The sequence below is a fragment of the Perissodus microlepis genome, chromosome 17, assembly GCF_051167445.1.
Source record: "Perissodus microlepis isolate ML-2025 ecotype Zambia chromosome 17, ASM5116744v1, whole genome shotgun sequence".
NCBI lineage: Eukaryota > Metazoa > Chordata > Actinopteri > Cichliformes > Cichlidae > Perissodus > Perissodus microlepis.
Genome location: NC_140477.1, coordinates 15,111,056 through 15,131,885, shown reverse-complemented (window position 1 = coordinate 15,131,885; position 20,830 = coordinate 15,111,056). Strand labels below are relative to the sequence as shown.

The following is a 20,830-nucleotide window of genomic DNA, read 5'->3' as shown; positions in this document are numbered from 1 at the left end:
GAGGTGATCTTACAAGCCAAAGACAGGACCCTCAGCCGTGACAGTGGCTGCATATTGGAGCTATATGCTCGACTTTCCGTGGCTTTCTGCCTTTCAGTTCCTTTCAAAGGCCTTCCTTTGTTTTCCAGTCAATACACTTTTCATTTCATCCGTGCTAGAATCTCTCAAAAGCTCAGCTCAAGGAACACACACAAACAGAGAGACTCCTAAATAAATCCTTTCAATATGCCCTGTGTCTAGGTGAGGAAAGCCACTCAGAAGTGGATTTTTCTGCCTGACTTTTCCCAAGGACACAGTGTTGTGTTGTCTGTCTACTGAAGATAAACAAAAAAACAATGAACCACACAATGGAAATCTGTCAGTACAGTGGCTTTTCTTTTGTTTTTTCCTCTCTCTCTCTCTAAATATCAGATGTGACTTTGGAACACAAATCAATATCCAAGGAGACATTTGTTTTTGCCACATTTTATATATAATTTTTTTGTTTGGAGAACCGATGTCAGTTCAGCTGAATTTTTTTCATGAGGGAGATTTCCAAACCAACAAAACAAACCCCAAACAGTTACCAGAGTAAGTTCAACTCATATCCTATCAAGTGTCCTGAGAGAATATTTTCTGTTAGTAAATCTACAAAGTTTGCTCATGTAAGCGTTCCAGGTGAAATACAAACATTTGAGCAAATTTTACGTGATAAATGTTACGTGTATAGAGGAAATGTGCGTTCTTAAGAAAACCACACTTCCTGCCCCATTTATGGGGCAGGAAGCCCAAGACCAAAGTCCGTCTTGGTCGCGACGGACTTTGGTCTTGGTCTTGTCTTGGTCTCGGATCCCTCGGTCTTGTCTTGGTCTCGCTGTCTTGGTCTAGCTGTCTCAGATCGACATAGTGGTCGGGAGACTTGGAGTCAACAGTATCCATGACACACAACGTAACGTTCGATAATGTGTCATGTGCAAAAGCATCAGCTCTAAGAGCCGTGCTTAGAGAGTGCTTTGTAGTGAATCAGAAGAGTCGACTCCCATTGAGCGAGAGCTGGCTCCTATCTTAATTTCCTTTTGCTGCTCAGCTCTCACACAGTGGCTCAGCTATGCTCCAATCCCTCCATATTGTGGCCAATCACATGCGAGGATACAGGATAATATCATTATGTGAAAAACAGAGAGTGTGAGAGACGCGACAGTCAAGTGGAGCGTGCGTCTGTCCTCTCAGTAAGTGAGTGAGACAGTAGACAGCGGTGAGGAGGGCTGTGCGAGTGCATCGCAAAAACACATAAATATGCCTGACACCCATACACGAAGCAGCATCTGGCTGCAGTTTAAAGACTTTTTTGGCTCGGTCTCGTCTCGACTTTGTCTTGGTCTTGACTCGGTCTGTCTTGGTCTTGGTCTCGATACCCTCTGGTCTTGGTATTGTCTTGGTCTTGGTTTAGGTGGTCTTGACCACAAGTCTAATGTGCTCTTGGGTATGTCAAAAGCTCAAGTTCCTCTAGATCAGGAGTCTCAAACTCCAGTCTTCAAGGGCCGGTGTCCTGAAACTTTTCCATGTGTCCCTGTTGCTACACACCTGAATACAATTAGTACAGTGGCTTGCAAAAGTATTCGGCCCCTTGAACTTTTCCACATTTTGTCACATTACAGCCACAAACATGAATCGATTTTATTGGAATTCCACGTGAAAGACCAATACAAAGTGGTGTACACGTGAGAAGTGGGATGAAAATCATACATGAGTCCAAACATTTTTTACAAATAAATAACTGAAAAGTGGGATGTGCGTAATTATTCAGCCCCCTGAGTCAATACTTTGTGGAACCACCTTTTGCTGCAATTACAGCTGCCAGTCTTTTAGGGTATGTCTCTACCAGCTTTGCACATCTAAAGACTGAAATCCTTGCCCATTCTTCTTTGCAAAACAGCTCCAGCTCAGTCAGATTAGATGGACGGTGTTTGTTCAAGCGGGCCGAATACTTTTGCAAGCCACTGTAGGTCATTAGCAAGACTACAGATTTGATTCATGTTACAGCAGTTCATGAGTGAATGAACATGGTGCAATAAAAGTACTTTTAGAAGTACATTTTTTCAAACACTTACATTTACTTGACTTTACTTGAGTAGGGTTAGGGGTTGCTGCTTCAACATGCAGTCAAGTTCTATACTCTTGCTAATGACCTACTAATTTTATTCAGGTGTTTTGCAACAGGGACACATGGAAAAGTTTCAGGACACCGGCCTTCAAGGACTGGAGTTTGAGACCCCTGCTCTAGATGGTGACTTCCATATTTGTTCTGAGGCAATTATAAAGGGGTTCATATGGAGATTTATCTTTCAGATCTTAGCCAGCATCAGTTGTATCACTTTATAGTGTTAAGACTACCATAATCCTATGTCCAATCTCATAATACTTCTTTTTTCAAGTGAGAATGTGTTTCATTTAGCATTTTTTCTTATGTTTTAGAAACATGAATAAATACAGTCATCTTATGAGACAAATAGCTAGTGTCAAATCTGTCAGGATGTATTGGAGGGAGAACCTAAACACAGGTCACATAAAAAGGCAAAGTAAACAAAAAAACAAAACAGAAATCCAAAAACAGAGAGGGTGATTGATGATGTGGGAAGGAAGCACAGGTGGAAACAATCAAATACAGGCGACTGTAAAGAGGATGGTGCAGACAGTCACAAAGCTGGGAAAGGTGCAAAAGCAGGAAGTAAATTTTATACTAGAGACAAAAAAAGTAACCTTCAAAGTACAAAAGGAAAAAATAGACATGAAAGCTAATAATAAACATGATGATAGAGAAGGCTGAGCAAACTAGAAACACAACGAAGAGCAATAACACCAACCATGACAAACGTGCCACACAAAAAAGTAAAAAAAAAAGAAAAAAAAAGAAAATTTTGTGGAGGATCTTGCTTCAGGTGCATTTCAATGGCAACATTGTATCAAGAAGTGTATCATGCCCCCCACTGCCAGCAACATTAATTTATTGGCAGTGGGGAGCATGATCCAATCTAGGCATTTATGAAAAGAATGAGGGAAGAAAATTGGTATGGGTTTGGCACTTTGCTGCAAAAATGCCTGTATTATTGCGCCTATGATGTTGGGCAGATTTGAGGTTGGAGCACTTTTACAGAAGCGTGATTCTACAGTTTCTGTTTGCTAAGATGCTCAAAGTTGAGTCTCTGTCAGGTTCCAAATTTCCATTTGCACCAATGACGTGAATCAATAATCAACAAAGACAGTGCTGCTCAAAATTCTACCTGTTATAATACATATTTATTTATTTTTCTTTTCTTTCTTTTTTTATTTTGAGAGTTGATTTATATTTTTCCACAAACCTGAAGAAGAATATTTTTTATACCACTTCTGCAGAACTGGTTGATAACCCTGTGTGCTTTGCTCTGTACAGTAGGTGATCCATTACATCTTATAGCAGTGTAATACGTTCCCTGACATTTTCAGACTAAACAGAAAGATTTAAAACTGGCGGAATGTAAAGTTGCAGTCACAGATGTGCAGATGTGCTTATGGAACACAGATACAGGTAAATGCACATCGCAGTAAAGATAGTTTGTCTTCTCTCAGTTCATCTGTACAGACCTCCAAATGACCTGAGTAACATATTTTTAATCACTCGGCAGAAAACTGTGAGTGCTGACTTAGTGTTACCTTTTCTATCCTGTGTTCATGTGAAATGTTAAAACTGAAAATAGAGAAGCTAGAGAGGCTAGAAGGATATCGGGGGGCAAAAAGCTTACAGGACCATGTTTTTCCTTCACTGCACATTTAGTTTTCCACATGGGGACACATGAGGAGTGAGTTTTTAATTTTTTCCTCTCTGTTCTGGTCGGTGTTGTTCCGTCAGTCAGCTTTATGATATGGAACACTTTTGGCTGTCATCCCTCCTTTTACTTAGCAAATGAAATAGAAGAGAGAGTTGTGACTTGTTCCTGTCTGACCTGTTGCTTAACCCTTGTTACGATCTGAAGTACAACTGATTTTTTGACATTGTGAGCTTGAATGTGGGGACATTAAATTGATTTTATGACCATTCCATTAATTTCTATGCTCTTTATAATAGTTTGAATATATACTCAAGTACAATGTTCCCAAGTCTCCTTTTGTGGAGACTTGGGAAGGAGGAGGTCTGCACAAAATCTGATTGTTGATCTTTATGGATTTTAAAATATTTTCCAAAAAGATAATGACTTTTGACTACTTGAAGCAAAAAAAAAAGAAGTTCACTGCATTTGAAATGCTACAATAAAAGATAAAACTTAAATCTTATCTTGTTATTTGTGAGTTTAAATGTGTGCGTATCAGCTTTGCTCTGCTCAGTGTCAGTGACTGTATCTGATGATTAGTTGGGACATGTGCAGGGTGTTGCTGTATTTATCACAACTTCTTGTTTGCTTTCATGGCTTGTGTTGTGTTGTGTTGATTGACTATGTGTAATTATTACAAATGAATAATTGCACACCAAATGAAATTCATTGCATGAATTCATTGCATGAATTTCATTTGGTGTTAAAAGCAGCCTCAAAGGCTCAATAACGAACTGGAACTCCCTTTAATGCTGATTGGAACTCTAGATTGGGGTAATTATTCTCTTTATGTTCACAAAAACAACCAACCCATGTGACCCACTTTACTAATTGTCATTACTGCACATTTGGACTAAACTCCTTATATCACAAATGAAAAAAGATTTCCTCTTGAGCAAGTCTAAATATTGAGTGATGAAATTAGAGATAGCCAAAACTTGTCTCCCATTTGGAAAGCGCATCCTTTGATTTACTTCTGGGAGCCAGGAGTTGTTTAAAAATGTATAATTCATATGCAGCTAAGTGATATTAAATGCATACATGTGTCTTATGGTAATATTTGTGTTCATTATAAACACAAAGAAGAGCTGTTGCCTAATTGCATGCTCCCCAAATGTATTTATACAAGTTCTCTGATTAGGAATTGGATTGTGAGAGGTTAACAGCTTTAATTAAAGAAACCAAAATCTATTCTTCACAGAAGGGTAATGGTGGAAATCTTTTTTGCTCAGCCGGTACAGCTAATAACCCGAGCAATTCCCCTTTTCTTGGGCCATATAATTGATTCATTAAACTGCTCTCTCCTTTATTCCTTCACTGTTGACTCCATCGCCTCCTGCCTTCATATCAAACGCAACCAAAGGATCCGATCGTATAAATAGATTCTCCTTTATGTTCTCAGCAGGGATTACGTCAGTCCGCGAGAGAAGGGAAAGAGATGGGATGTGTTTTGAATGCGGGGTTATTGTGGAGTGGAGGAGCATCTTGTTCGTATTTATTGAAGCATGTGAGGAGTCACTGAAGATCCATCGATCTGTGCCCGGTACTGGCTTTCCTCCTCCTTTCCTTTCACCAGCAAACTCACAGATTTGTTTGGATCAATGGGGCAAATGGTAGGGTTTGATAGGGCTCATTCTTAGTGGCTCATGAGCCACATCAACCACAGGATGTTTCTGATGTTCCAGCTAAAGTAACCCCTTTTGTTGAGGTTTGCAAACACTCACTTCTCCTGTTCCTGCACTGGGGAAAGGCGGGCAGTGAGGGATATTGTCCAAAGACAACCTTGAGGGCAAAAAAAATCTCTTATTTGAAAAGCGCCACTTCACTAAACCTTTACTTACGGCAATTTCCTGCCTTCAATATCTAGTTTGGAATCTGGCAATAATAAGTTCGGCAATGATTAATGACTCTTGCTCTCTTGTGTCAGGCTACTTAGGTATCAACTTTAGCTGAACATTAAAATGTCTAAGAATTTTATGATAATCTTTTATAGACTAGACATAAAAGATGGACGTAATATTAAAGTCTGAAATATGAAACCAATCAAAAAGGCTTCCTGCATTTTTCTAATGACAAACAGAAGTGACTCTTTTCATCTCTTCTTCAAACACATCTGAATGTAGAGAAAAAAAACATGGCCTGCTCACTTCACTTTCACTTCATCAACATTTTTCTAATAGGCTTCTACACCCAATGGACATTTTATTAGGTACACCTTACAGTTTAAAATACAGACGCACACAGTCACACACACTCACACACACTCACACATAACATGACATGTCATGTTCAAACACCGGTTTGAGATGATTTGAGCCTTGCGGCATGGCACAGCCATTGACGCAGCCATACAAGGATCCAGGCTTTCATGTTGTTCATGCCAAAAAAATGAAAGAAAATGCCAGAAATGAGTCACGTGAGACCAGGGGAAGTTTTTCAATCTTTTTTTGTGCAATTCTGGTGAATCAGTGTGAACTGTAACTCTGTTTCCTGTTCTTAGCTGACAGAAGCAGCACACAGTATCATCTTCTGCTGCTGTAACCCATCTATTTCAAAGTTTGCTATGCTCTGTATTCAGAGGTACTCTTCTGCATACCTTGGTTGTAACAGGGGGTTAGTGTTAGCTTCATTACTTCCGGAAGCAGCCTGGTATCAACAGGGCATTTTCAGTCAGAAAACTACCTCACAATGGATATTTTGTCTTTTTGGGGTAATTCTCTGTAAACCTTAGAGATCGTTTCAGGATGAGCAAGTCCTGAAATACTCAGATCAAGTTAGATCACTTTTCTTCCTCTTCTGATATTTGATTTGACTTCACCTGGTTCGTCTCGAATATGTCGACATGCCTAATTGTATTGAGCTACTGTCATGTGATTGGCTGATTAAATACTTGCCCTGCAGTTGAACAGGCTTATCTAAGAAAGTAGTCAATGAGTGTAATCCTAACTGCAAGTTTCATGTCTTACTTGGAAAAAAAAAGTTCCCATTTTATTAAAATGGGAGTAAAATGGGCAATAAACGAAGTTAAGCGTGCAGTGTCCTATTTTTCTCGTTAGATGCACCTTTCATGTTGACCAGTTTAAAAAAAAGGAGCAAAAAATAGAATTGGTTAAGATAAGAATTCAAAACAGAACTTTATAAACCAATCTACTTACGTCACAGTAGCTATATCCATCCTTTATTTGGAGTCTGTATGTATTTATCTGAATACACCAATTTCCTTTTGGCTACACGGAGGGAAGAGGTGACTTGAGAGACCTTGGAGAATTATGTTTTTTACAAACCCCCCATTGGTTCAGTCAAACTATAGGGGTGTGAGTAATGAAAGAAGGCTGGTTTGTGCTCAGGTTGTAGCAGGAGCCGAGTCTTTTCCTTTCTGTCAATGTGTAGAGCTGTAGGTGCCTCTGAGCGTAAAGAAAGTGAGAGAAAGCATTTATGGAGAGCATATGCGCTTGTCCTTTAAGACGGCACTTTGGAAGGCTTCTTATCAAAGTCGAACACTGGCAGCACACATGCCTACTGAAGTATAGTCAAATGCTCAGACCCATCCATCCATTATAGGTGCTGTCATGCTCTGAAAACAGGTACAGTGACTTTCATTTAAATTATTAACTTCTCGAAGAGGAAGAACTTGCCTCCCAGGATCCACTTTCTAGAGAGGAAATGGTTAAGTCAGCTCAATTCCAGGACATATTTTTACTTTAACTTGCTGTATGCAGTGCTCATTCAAAGTCATCTGCCATGTCCCCTATTATTATGCCTGCACTGCACCAAAAGCCTATCATTCTTTGTGTGACTAACTCAGGGAACGGCTTTCTTATCTTTTGAAAGGCCACAATGCCTTTTTCTTGGAAAATGATCTTTATCAGTGAGCTTTCATTGGGCTTTCTCTATGAATCTTTTAGAAATCATTGTACATACTTCTTACAGTTGGGATTCAAATTTTTTCCCCCCTTTCATACTTTGGGTTATGGAGATGAATAGTTGTGGACCTCTTAAAAACTGGGAGACGGAGTCTGAAGTATTTAATCAAAACGGGGTTTCTCTGTGAGCTGAGCACTCAGTAAAGTATAAAAACAATCTGCTAGGCAAACTACAGGCACTGGCATAAGGTCCATTATGAATTTCAGAGAAGTGCTGGAAGACATTAACTCCGGGATAAAACTTACTTCAATAGCAGCAAATAATTAAATATAACATTTGAATGCCTTTACATTTCAGAGGCACTCACTGCCATAGACTCAACTTATGTGGAATCTTAAGTGAGTGAAATGAAAAGCTGAGAACGCACAATAGGATGGACGGCTCAGATCCAGCTCGTGATTAATTAAAAATGACAAATGTATATTATTTCTCTGCCAGGCTGAACTGTTCTACAAGAATTCGAGCCCAGAGGAGCATTTCTGGCGTCAGACACTTTGTAATTGCTTCAGTCTCATGCTGTTTCCCCCTCAGAGAGTGCTGTCGGCTAGAGGATCTCACTCAGAAAAAAAGGAGAGGGCAGTAGAGCCAAAAAAAAGTAAGCTTTTTGCAGCAATTTCATCTTAGTGCATTAGGCTAGTGGTAGTGACAGTAACAGCTTTCTGCCAATCCAAAACCAGCAGGAGGACTAAATAAGGTCGGGAAATATGAAACATGGCTTTAGTTTGATTTATGAAATCATAAATCAGCTAGATTTTGAATCTCTAATGCCAGCTGCACTGGACAAAAATGAGGCAGATGGCTAAATTTCTCAACAGTTTCAATAATTGTACAGTGGCTACATGATGGAGGTCACCTCTGCTTCCTTGCTGCAGGTATAATCTTTTCTTGAGCAAATGTTTTGCACCTCAGTAAGCCTGGACTCAAAGCATCTCGCCTCTCTCGAGCCTCTGGGAATATTGCATTTTATGATGCCAAAAAATAAGAATACCTGTGAATTTCAACAATGATTGTATCTATATTAAAAGAAAAAGAACAAATATGTTGTGCTATATGTTGTACATGTGTTGGCTGAGTAATTTGGGCATCTTATTATATCTAATTAGGCAGTACAACAATGAACTCTATCATTCAGTTAGTGTGGGTCAGATAATTATAAATTATGGGCTATTTACAGTATATTTGCATCCATCATTAAAGTGACCAGAAGGATCAACTTAACTTGACTGACAATCCAAAAACAGATTAAGTCAGAAACTCAATAACATTTAGGATTCTTTCTTTTGGGTGTAGAAAAAGAGAATTTTGACATTAAATTTGACATAAATGAAATCCGTATAGTGAACATTTCACCAACACCGAGACCAAATTACTTTGAGTGCAGACAAACAAAATGTTGATTTCAGACCCCAGCACTGTGGGGCTAACATGAAACGAGATTCTGCAGGATGTTCTTGTTGATCCGTGTGATGGATGGCTGCATGACGATTGCTTTTCAAGTGTATTTTCTTTTAAATCAGAGCTTTGAAATGTTAGAACATCCCCTCCCACATGCATACATGGAAACCTAAGGGTATTCAGAGCACAGGCAGGTTGGTAGAGACAAAATCACATATCAGTGGCAACATCCATAATGCTAATGAAGCCAGACAGCATGGAATGGAGAAGCTGAGGAAATGATGGTTGCAAAGTGGCTTGCAGATATATGCCAACTGCCTATAGGATTCAAAGAATAAAATGATCTGAGCTTTAACTGATGTGGAGTGGCAATGATATCAGATCATCTGCTGGGATTGGGGTTTTGTGTCCTGTGTAAACTAAGGGAGTGGATTAGCTGACTATAGTTGCTTATAGAAAAGGCATTTTAAGGAACACAGAATAACTGTTTGATGTTGATCTGTAACATTTAAACCGTGAAGAAGTAGGATTCTCCTGCTAACAGCTGTCTTTTTGGGACTTTCAGAATGAATGGACAGAAGCAGTGGACACGGGTGGCAATAGCACTCCTGGTGCTTACAGTGATTGCAGCTGAAGGAGGCAAAGCAGAAAAACAAGGTGATTCCTTCAAACTTTTAAGTATACTTGTCAGAAGATAAAGAGGAAAAGTGTTAGTTAACCTTAAATTAAGCAGTGTGCATGCTGTCACATTTCATTGTCCTGTTGAACAACCAATTTAGTCATATAAAACTCTTCAAAAAATACAAATATAATTTTTAAAATACAACTTTGAGGATAAAATAATTGGTCTCCTATGAGAATTAACAAGAGACAAATAGGAATAATTTGCAATAAGGAACAAAAAAAAAGTGGAGTAATCCCGCTTGGGTAAAGAAAACACATTTAACCTAATTTAAATTCAGGGGAAAAAAGTTAATTTGCATTGGAAATTAGTGCAAACACCTAAACTCATTACAGCCGCCTTAAAATAATGTGATACAGTCCTAAAGGGGGTACTTTAACAGACGAACATCCAACCATCCATCTATCCTTGCAGTTTCTACCATCTACCAGAAGTTGGTCTGCAATTGCAGAAGGCTAAGCAAGGAATTCATAAACAGAAGATTTAATAAATAAAAATGACGAGCAAGATTGATGTAAGACCTAAATCATATTTCACTGTGGGAAATAACTTCACAGTTGATGTTAAAATCTCAAGTTTTGACCCTCTAGAATACAAGATAACAGAATCACGCGGGTGTCTGGCTGAACACACACCATTTCAGGAGTTGACATGAGTAATGGAGAACCATGTTATTGGAATACTATATTATTTGTTCTATATTCATTTATTTTAAGAAATTACAAACAAAACAAAAGGAAAACACACTTTGTTTGTCCTAAAATACACAATGAACAACAATCACGGGGTGTTTGAAACACTATTTCATTTAATTAACAATTTAAACTTTCCCCTTTTTTGGAATACTTGCTACTAAACTCAGCTTAAAAGAAGAATTAAAAACAGCCTTGCTTTTTCAAACAGTTCTTCACCAGTTTAGGTCAGCAGTGTATGAGTGCACTGTGAGCTCTCATTAACTTTTGGCAGCAAGTACAAAAATCAGTGTAATAGAACAAGCACTATCATCTGTTTAGTCTATGTTTTAGATTACCCTCAGTGGAGCTCTGGCCCTCTCACTTCATTAAGTTTCAGTTGTTTTATACTGATAGAAGTAATACAACCTGTAGCTACTAGCCTTAGTAGAGATGAGCTGATAAGTTCACATCTCGCTAAATTCATGCCTCGAGATTTGATTCCTTCTGTGTTGTCTTGGGCCCCAAATATGTTGTTTTAAGCCTAAAAGTAGTGACATTTGTTGTCTTTTGTCAGGTATTGTGAGCAGCTCTTTACAAGATCTGTAAACAGACGTTCATGGGGATCCCTGCTCAACGCTATCTATTTTGATGTTGTGTTATAATATGGATGTGATTCTACAGGAAAGAAGGAACGCAAGTCAGACTGTGGGGATTGGCAGTGGAGTGTGTGCGTAGCCAACGAAGGGGACTGTGGACTCGGCACCAGGGAGGGAACGCGCACCGGCACTGACTGCAAGCAGACCATCAAGACCCAGCGCTGCAAGATCCCGTGCAACTGGAAAAAGAAGTTTGGAGGTGATAAATGTTCACATGTTGCTTTGTTGAAGTAGGAAAAGAAGGATCTACTTTTCCCAGTATAATTTAGAATACCTACTGTTTTAGGTTTTTAAATAATTTATGCCTTCTAAATGACCCAGGACTCCCCTCCTTCTGTACAAATACATGGATGCCATCCATCTCCCACCACGTCTCCCGATGATTTATTGTGGCCCGTCATTTACACAAACAATGGTCCCATTTTCAGAATAGGAATGAGTAAGCTAGCTAATTAGAGGTACAACAAAAACATCTATGCAGTATATAATATATTGTCATGGAAAACATAGGAATAATTGCCCGGCATTGTCATTTTCTTTTTTGGGCTTGAGACGGTGAGGCTTTTACAGCCGAAATGTCTTGCAGTGACAAGCCTGGAGGACATTTGTTCCCACAGTAAGGCCTGTCAGGCAAGAGCCTGCTGCTCTGCAATGAGCCTGTCACGAATGATGAACACACTGCAGGAAATAATGGTGCTAACTGGCTACATAGATTACAGCAAGAAAAGTTTCGGAGGAGTGGCGTTAAGTTTCACGCCTGCGTATTTGAAACTGTGGAAAGTTAGTTTAGAAAAGAAAAAAAAATAAAAGTGTGAATTGCCCTCTTGGCTGGAAATCCTGCAAAATGAGAGCAGTGTCATTTTAAGTGTGGATACTTTTGTACTTGAAAAAAATGGATAACAGAACCTGTAAGAATAGGTGTGAAAAGACCCTCTACTTCAACCCTGGCTGTTAGCTGCAGCATATCCAAATATAGACCTAAGTAAATTGTCTGTTTGCCATTAATTAATATACTATGTTACTAGTACACTTATTATCTAAGCTCTAGTAGGTAGCGTACTCAAATAAGGAGCTGTATTATATGCCTTTAGCTATGAAGTCTTAAAAGAGACATGAAAAACTGGGATTTTTTTTTTTTTAGTATAGTTCTAAGAGTCCTGAGCATGAAAGATTTGACATCCCATCTGGCAAAACTCTTACATCTAATTAGAATACTAAGACCCAAAAGACCTTAAAAACCAACTAGTGAAAACTAGGTTAACGTTGGTTTTCCAGTTTGCAGCACACAGCCCAAACTGTTCTTTGCCTCTTGCCAAAGTATAACACAGTGATGCGAGGAGAATAAATATTAATATAAGAGGTGGGCACAATATTGTAAAACTGGGGTTTCCAGCAGCATGACACAAAAAAGACGAGTACCTATGGGACTGGTGACCAAGGTAACAAACACAGCAGCTAATGGGTCTCATTATAATAAACCGAAAGAGATAAGTCATATGGAGTGCTGAAGTGGCTGATACAATATGAATCCACAGAAAGCAGCTATGTGAGAGCTGAATGGAGAAGAATTACTAGGAAGTAGAACTATTTGGTTCCGTGGTGCATTTCTATAAAACTGTTAGCGTATGCAGGTCTTTCATAGCACAAAAACACAAGCACATTGCTTCTTTATTAGGTGGAAATGAAAATGCATGAAAGTAATTAAAATTAATAAATAATGGATCTCTTATTGCCAGGAAAAGGGATTAAGGGGTAGTCATAGAACAAATTCTGCCCACTCCATATAATATATGACCATCCCCATATACTCATATGTCATACAACCAACAGGGCTAGGGGCCAGGACTCTATTCTTCGGGTTTTTGGGGGATGTTGCTCCGATAACTGGCAACCCACCCGCAGTAGATGTGCACGGAGTGAGGTCTCGCAGCAAGCTATCAAATACGGCGCATTTCTCGGCTTTTAAAAAAACGCTATGCGTCGCCAGGTGTTTCATCGGATTTGAGGTGTTACCTCCTTTGACAGTATCACAGTATCAGCTTAAAGCACTTGTTGCAGGCTGCTGAGTTTGCATATTTTGCTGTGAAGTACAGCCATACATTTGACCGGTCCTCCTTGGGCATTTTTAATCTGTAGCTCTGCTCTAAAAGAACGTACGTACCTGGACCCGCCTACTATCCTCGGAAACGTAAAATGATTGGCTAGAATCTAAAGTGTATCACAGCTCAGGAAAAAAAAGCACCGAAATAAAGCACCGAAATGTGCGCTGCTTTTCGGACCGGATACCGGTACCCATCCCTACCTCAGCCTTTTGCCTTCCTTTAAATGACTGACAGGCACGCTTCCTCTGAGACCATTTCTGATGAGTAGATGGATCAGGTAGTCATCAGAAATGGCCGTGTCTCTCAGGTCCTGTGTCAGGTCTTTGCTGCATTTCTTTTCCAGCAAAAGACATGACTTCCACATACCGTTCATGTTTTTTTGAGCTATAGCAAGTTTTCAGTTAATAGCTTTTAGGAATCACCTTGTTGGTGCAAAATTGCTTATTTATATCTGTCACACTGTGTATTATCTTTGGCATTTTATATACATTCAACTAAAAAAAAGAGAGATCAAATGATGTGGTTCTTTGAAAAAGAAAGGTGACTTTTTTATAATAATAATAATATTATATAATAATTTATAATATTTATAGATCAGTATTAAATAGCTTGAAAAACCAACAAAAAAATTCCTTTAGAAAACTGCTTAAGACCACTTTAAAAATGGGAAAAAATGTTGTAAGCAAAATATAAGGAAATTAGGATGGCTCATGACCACAGTACTGTACATAAAATTTATGTGCATATTTTTTAAGATTTTGAAAGCAAGAAGGACTTAAACTAGAAATCATTCCAGAAATAACGGATAAGTGATATGAAGAATAGATGGTGGGGATGATCTTAGTGATGGTGAAATGTATGAAACAACATCAAAAGCAAAATGTTGGCTGTTTCATGATGATATTTCATTTTGCATATATGCTGTTTCTATCTGATGGCACTCCAGTTTCTTTAGGCTCTGTAGAAATGAGTTATGACTGAGGTCTTTTTCACTGCTTAACAAATTATATTCAGTGATTTGAGACTTTGGTTTAATGAATAGTCACGAGGGGGTGTTTTCACACTTTTGCAACCATCATTTTTGCCAGCACAAATACTGTATGTTACACTGTATGAAACACCTTAAAGAATACACGAGCTGCCTGACAAATTCCTGGTAGTCAGCAAGGGAGCTCTCTCTCCAAGACAATTTACAGCTGTGGAGGCATAGGGTTTTTAAAGTTGGTTGCTCAGGAAGTCCCTGTAGGATTCTTGCAACAATGGCCCTGTCACTCCCCCTCTTCGCTCTTCGCCCCTCTTTTCCTCGCCCCTTCTCCCACCTCTCCCCTCCTCTGATGAGCACCTTGGGATCTCAGAAGCAGTGACAAGGGTGCTGATGCTTTGATGAGAGAGGAGGCAGAAGAATGAGTGTCACATCCTCAAGGGAACCCGGCTAGACTGGGGGAAAAAAATTAATGGAGAGAGATAAGTGGGACATGGACATACAGTACATAAACAAACACTAACGTACACACGCCTGCATGCTTTTCAAACCAATATCCGTAACATACAGTGCATTAGCGACTGTTGCCATCCGTCTAGAGAAATCTTGCACTTCTTTTGGTTGAATTTAAGTTGTTTAAAATGTATGATAAAATGAAAGCACCAGCAAGACCTCGCCCCAAACATCACGAATATGTAAATATGTAAAATTGTCCTGCTCTAAAATGACATCTATCCAGGAGCCAGGCTCTGCTTGATTACATTCATCTTTTAGAAGGTTTCATCATATCAAGAATATGAGACTCAAACTGCGAAGCATCACCGACTCCAGCAGGAAAAAACATAAACACACTTTACTTTGTTGTTAAGAAAATGGTCTCATGAAGGCACTTTCTGAGCGGTGGACAGTTTCTCTTGATGGAAGAGGGTAGGCAACTGCTCATCAAACACCCATTCAAAGTCAATGACTCAGCACTCCCCAGGCTCAGAAGCTTGTTACAGTCACTGATTACAATGAACTCCTTTTAAAAACAAATGTAAGATGTGCAGGTTTCCTTTCTGATCCCGTCCATACCATTCTTTCTTCGAGCGACTTCACTAACAAAAAGCAGGTGATTTAAAGCCTGATGTCTTTTTTACTTGATAGGTGAATGCAAGTATGACTTCCAGGCCTGGGGGGAGTGCGATCTGGCAACAGGCAAGAAGAACAGAACGGGAGTGCTAAAGCGAGCGCTCATGGACGCGACCTGCGCTGCCACCGTCACAGCCACCAAGCCTTGTGGGAAAATCCCTAAAACCAAGCTGCAAGGTAAGATGACAGAAATAAAACATTTGCTGCATAAAATGCAACTCTCCCTGGACATGTTGAGCTAGTCACGAAAGGTGGGATGCACTAAAGTTGTTATGCTGAATCACCATGTCCAAAAATGTGATATCTTGTACTACGCATTTTGTTGCTATTACTTTTAAAGAGATTAGCTTTTTGGTAAAAATCGTTCCTTGATAGCTAATTATAATGTCATATCTAAAATATATCTAGTGTCTCATATATATTAAGTATCATTATTATTAGTTATATAGAGAGGGACGTTTTAAAATAAAGGTTTCGTTACTAAAAATGAATGCGACTCAAAGCAACTGGCTTGTCAGAAACATGCATTTGACCTTTTACATTGGCCCTATGACAGCCAAGAAGTTATCTATGATCTAATATAAAGTAATTAATAATATTAGCTGAATAAACTTTACATATTAGTTAGGAGGGTGTTACTTTAATGTGTAATTGGTAAATATTTAACATTTCAGTTAGAAATACATCAAATGTAGTATTTCCTACCTTTTGTATTTTTTAAACAAACAAGGTTATTGATTAGCAGCTAAGCTCAGCAGCTTCTGATGACTCACATTGTACAGCCCATATTGCATCTTTGAAGTTACTGGAAATGAAATTCCTTCGCTGACTAAGTACACCTCCAGTTCCAAGACTACACCTTGTGGGTGGCTAATGAAAGCAGAGAGACGAGCGTATTGTAAACCCTCCATTAAATTCCCAGTAAGACAGAAAACATGCAGATCCCAAAATAATCTGAGCAATGGAGCCTTAGTGGAAATTTCAAATTGTAATCTCTTTTCCTCAAAGCAGTCACAATTCTGTTGGCTACCTACCCGTGAATATTTACTCAGTCTGTGGAACATCTCACTAATAAATGAAGGAATCTGTGTTTGTATTTCTTGGCCTTTTTTCCCCTCGACAACTGCTCTTTTAAACAACTTCAGACCACAACGTGCACTCACTTTGACCACCAGCCCTACACCTGCCAAGTATGTGTAAGGCTGGTGCCAAGTACATCAAAAAAATTCTACAAATTCCAGTGAGGCTCAATTAGTCCAGCTATTATAGGATCTACTGGTTTGCTGTTTTAGTTTCATCTGACAGCCTTATTTGGTATGTGTAGGAAATAGGGGTGTACAGAAAAGTGCACCGCTTATTGGTTAGAATTTAGCGTGCTAATACAGGAACTGTCTGCTTCCTATTATATAACTTGTACCTAAAAGAAAATGTCAATTCAAAATATTTACAGAAGGAATCAAAATATAATCGTAAAATATAAATCTGGGGTGAAATTAAAGCAGGACAAAGCCTTTTTTACAAGCCATGTTCATAAACTTCCTTCAATATTTGTAATGTAAGACAGATCTGTTGAAAACCACCCTACGTACAACACTGGCCTTTTTTGGGCTCGTTTGAAAACTGTTTACTTTCCAGGAAACTCACATGATATTAGGTTGGTTTAGATCAAAAGCCAGACCCACGCAGACACGTGGTCTATATGAAAAATCATTCCGGGACTTTCACTGTTAGATCACTGTAAATAGTTACGGGCAATGTCAGATCACTTCGTTTTTGTAATTAATCGTAGCTGAAGGGATGCTTACCGCTCAGACCTCTTTGTTTCTTCTGCCAAAGTGCTTCGCTGTATCCTGACACGTCCGCACATTTGCCTCTTTTGTTTGTCACGATACATGGGTCAAAATCAAAGGCAAAATTACTTGGGCTTCATTTTAAGTAGGACGGATTGGCGTCAGTAGAGTAGTACAAAGTATGTATCAAGGTATTTGGGAGAATGAACTAATTCTATCCTCGTTGTGATAATAACTGTGTAAATTCAGGAGATATTTATCTTGTCCCTGGCACATCTCAGACTGATTGCATCTCCACTAAACCCAGCAAACCCTTGCAAATGATTTAATCGAGGCAAAGCCAGCTGTGATTCAAATTAATATTCAATCTGCCATCAGTATGATGGAAACCCTCCTACTTAAGTGCTAAGTTGGAGCCGTGAAAGACAGTGTTAAAGCAAGGGTGAATAGGTTAACTCATTATTCAGCTATAAGTACAAGCTTTTAGCTTTCTTCAGTCATGTATAAGACACTAAACTGAGGAATACTTTTGGCCTCCATTTCACAGAGAATGTGGGAATTAATCAGTTTATAGAACATTTAAGGAGCTATAAGATACAAGGTAATTAGAAAATCTGAAAGAAACATGGAATATCTACAATATATCCCTGCCTGCTTGAAAAATTGAGGCAAAACTGTTGATGAGAAGCACTCGATTCATTCCAAATGAGTTGGTGCTTTTTGTCAGTTTTGTAAACAAGGATGTTCCATTGTCCAAACAGGATTATAATGAGTACAAAATGTTGCCAGTGGCCATAAACGGCAACCTTATCACACTCCCCAGATGCCACATGTGCACATGAAGTTTGCACATACAGTTTACTTAACCTTACCATCGCTTTATCAAACAACCACAGTCAGGCGAAGTCCCGCTCTGCAAAGATAAGACAATGTGAGCACTTCTGAGAGACCCTCTCAGTGCAACACGTCTGCCACTGCAGTGCTGTGAAATGTTGCACATCTGTCTGCAATACTGTTTGTCTTAAGATTTTTTGCCACACACTATTTGACTTTCAAAAGAGGGATCAGTTGAGTATTTCTCTTGGTAGCACATTGTTAATACATTGTGACAGTAGGAACATCTTGAAGAGATGCACTCTACTTACCATCTCTCACACTTTGCAGCAAATATATGATACTTTTAAACACGTAAAGGTGTATGTGGATTTATATTTAGAAGGTATAGAAAGTAATTGGATGCATTTTGTTCAAAATAATATTTTACTTAATGTGAAATTGAATGTGTGCTCATTTATACTTCTCAGACCTTCATCTATCTGTGCAACTATGGACATGCAGGTTTTTTTCAGTTTCTTGAGTGTTTCATAAGGAACCAAATGATTAATTTACATAATTAAACAAAATCAAATATGACTTCCTCATTAAATTCTTATCAATCGTTTAGAGATGCTTGATTATATCCACATTAAACATGTAGACAATATCACTGCACATCAGTTCAAGGCGCAGCGCAAGTAAAAAAGTACAGCATGTATTTAAATATAGTCTAAAATCTATTTGTTTAGCAGTCATGTGTGCAGCACCGCATACCTGCACATCAATTAAAGCCAGATGCACGGATGCGGTGTGACAACCTAAGAGGTGTGAGAGCTGAGGGCAAAAGAGATGCAGAGCAAGGATGACAGGGGTAGACATGAAGGGAGGCAGTTGGGAAGAGAGACTCGATATCTGTGCGAGGTGTGATATCCCATGTCTGCCAGTTGGAAGATAAGCCTTGGGAAACAGGAGAGCTACTAGGAAACAGAGAGGGGGTGCTGTGCACAATAAGGTTCACATGGTAGGGGGAATTGTGCATGCTTTACTCTGTGAGTCAGGGGATGGCAGAGATACAGTCCACAGCAGCAGAATCAGAGGGCTTATGAAAAGAAGAAAAAAAACCCTGAAAAACAAACAAACACAGAAATGTTTGCCTTAGAGAGACAAAGTGAGAGAAAGAAGAGACCATCTAACCCCCAGCTGGGAGAACATGTCTGCCCAGCCAAATATGTAATCCTGACCAGCCACTTTAGGTTTAGGAGATGCAGCTGGGTTTTCCCTGAGTGCAGCAGGGTTGCTGCTGTGGCGGCAGCATCTGTCATTTGCAGATTTTGAAGGAGACAATGGTAAGAGGCACCTTGGGAGCGATCTGAGATCCAGAGTTGCGTGTCTTTGCTGTCTAGTCCAGGTGAAACACGGACCCTCTGGAGCGAAAGAGAGAACAAAGACTGACAGAAATGAAACATTATGAATACCTGTAGAAATCTCAAGGTCCCCACCTTCTCTTTCAGCACAACACACAGAGCAGTGCGTGAGGGAGTCTTTGCATGCCAAAGTTGATTTCAGGTAAAACAAAAGGCTTTGTTAGGAGAAATCTGGCATCTCTGGATCTTCTTGGAGTGAATTTGCTTCTGTCATTCATCTTGAACAGACAGGAGGTGTCCTCATTTTTAAGTCAAAGACATGCATTCACAGCCACATATGGTTGTGGCACTCAGGATTACTGCCTCCCAAAGGCAAAGAGGCATAGCTGCGAAAACTGAGGTTGAGAGTGGTCAAACTTTATAATTGATAAAGTTGTAATAAGTAATAAAATGCCTTTTTATTCTTTTTTATGACATTTTATGACACCGATGGCATGTGCATCAGTGTCATACTCCAGCTCTCTTGCTTTAGCTGTCTAAGCAGCTCCACCTCAATGAAAGTCTGAGAAGCAAAACAATTAGAATAAATTATAAAACAAAAAACTTGATAATACTGTGTCCTTAGCTACTGTTGGAATAATGTTTTAATTAGAAAATAACACAGAAAGTTTGATCAAATGAGGGTGAAAAGGTGGATGTCAAATAGTAACATTGCATTTCAGTGAGGTGGAGCTAATTTTTACTTTGTGATTCAATAATGTGGAGCAGTATCATTTTCTTGCTGTGAAGCAGAAGTATGAAGTAGATAAATAGTTTACAGTTATCCTATATCATTAACTTAATATGCAAGTTTTACTTTAATATGTGCATTTTTATTAAGTGAATGCAAAAAGCCTGGAATTTGTGCAAATATGTAGCCACTGTGTTTTGGCTCAGGACAGATTTGAGCTGGAGAAGGCAGCAAGGGTCTGATTATGAGTCTGTGTCAGAGGCAAAAAGAAGCAGAGTCATGCAATGTGCAAATGCAGCAGAAAGTACTCCAACCTGGCATGAGAGTCCACATCTCATATATGGAGCTGAGAGAACAGCATGACAATAAATCCTTTTCTTCCATCTCTCTCTCTCCAGGGAGCAAAATATGCTGACACAAAACAGCAGGGAGATGAAGAGAGAGAAAACATTGAAACAAATAAAAAAAACAAGTAAACAAATGGCATGGAAGAGTAATTTCTGTATTTGCAGGGGCGAGAGCGCTTTGCATGTCAAGATTCTTATGCCAGTGGAAGTTTGCAACTGAGATGACAAGAAGAGATTTTCGGCTTTTTCCTGGTAGTGCACATTGAGAATGTTAAAAGGCTGAAAGGCGGCTCGTATCTCATTGGTAAAGCAAGCCTTGTCGGAGTTTAGAACTGCTTGCCAGCACGTTATTAGGCTAAGATAATTTCTTAAGGTAATCTCTCCAAACAAAAGTGCACAAAGTGAATGCATAC

The 20,830-nt window shown here is 39.2% G+C and overlaps 1 protein-coding gene across 1 annotated transcript in view; it reads left to right on the top strand.

Annotated features, from left to right (window-relative positions):
• The window catches only part of ptn (pleiotrophin), a 54,103-nt gene that overhangs the window by 30,254 nt on the left and 3,019 nt on the right, over positions 1 to 20,830 (top strand). Inside the window, exons 2-4 of the mRNA XM_084910758.1 lie at positions 9,709 to 9,800; positions 11,181 to 11,354; positions 15,386 to 15,547. Coding sequence (XP_084766884.1) covers positions 9,710 to 9,800; positions 11,181 to 11,354; positions 15,386 to 15,547 — 427 coding nt within the window. The 5' untranslated portion in view covers position 9,709. The remainder of the gene's footprint in view (positions 1 to 9,708; positions 9,801 to 11,180; positions 11,355 to 15,385; positions 15,548 to 20,830) is intronic.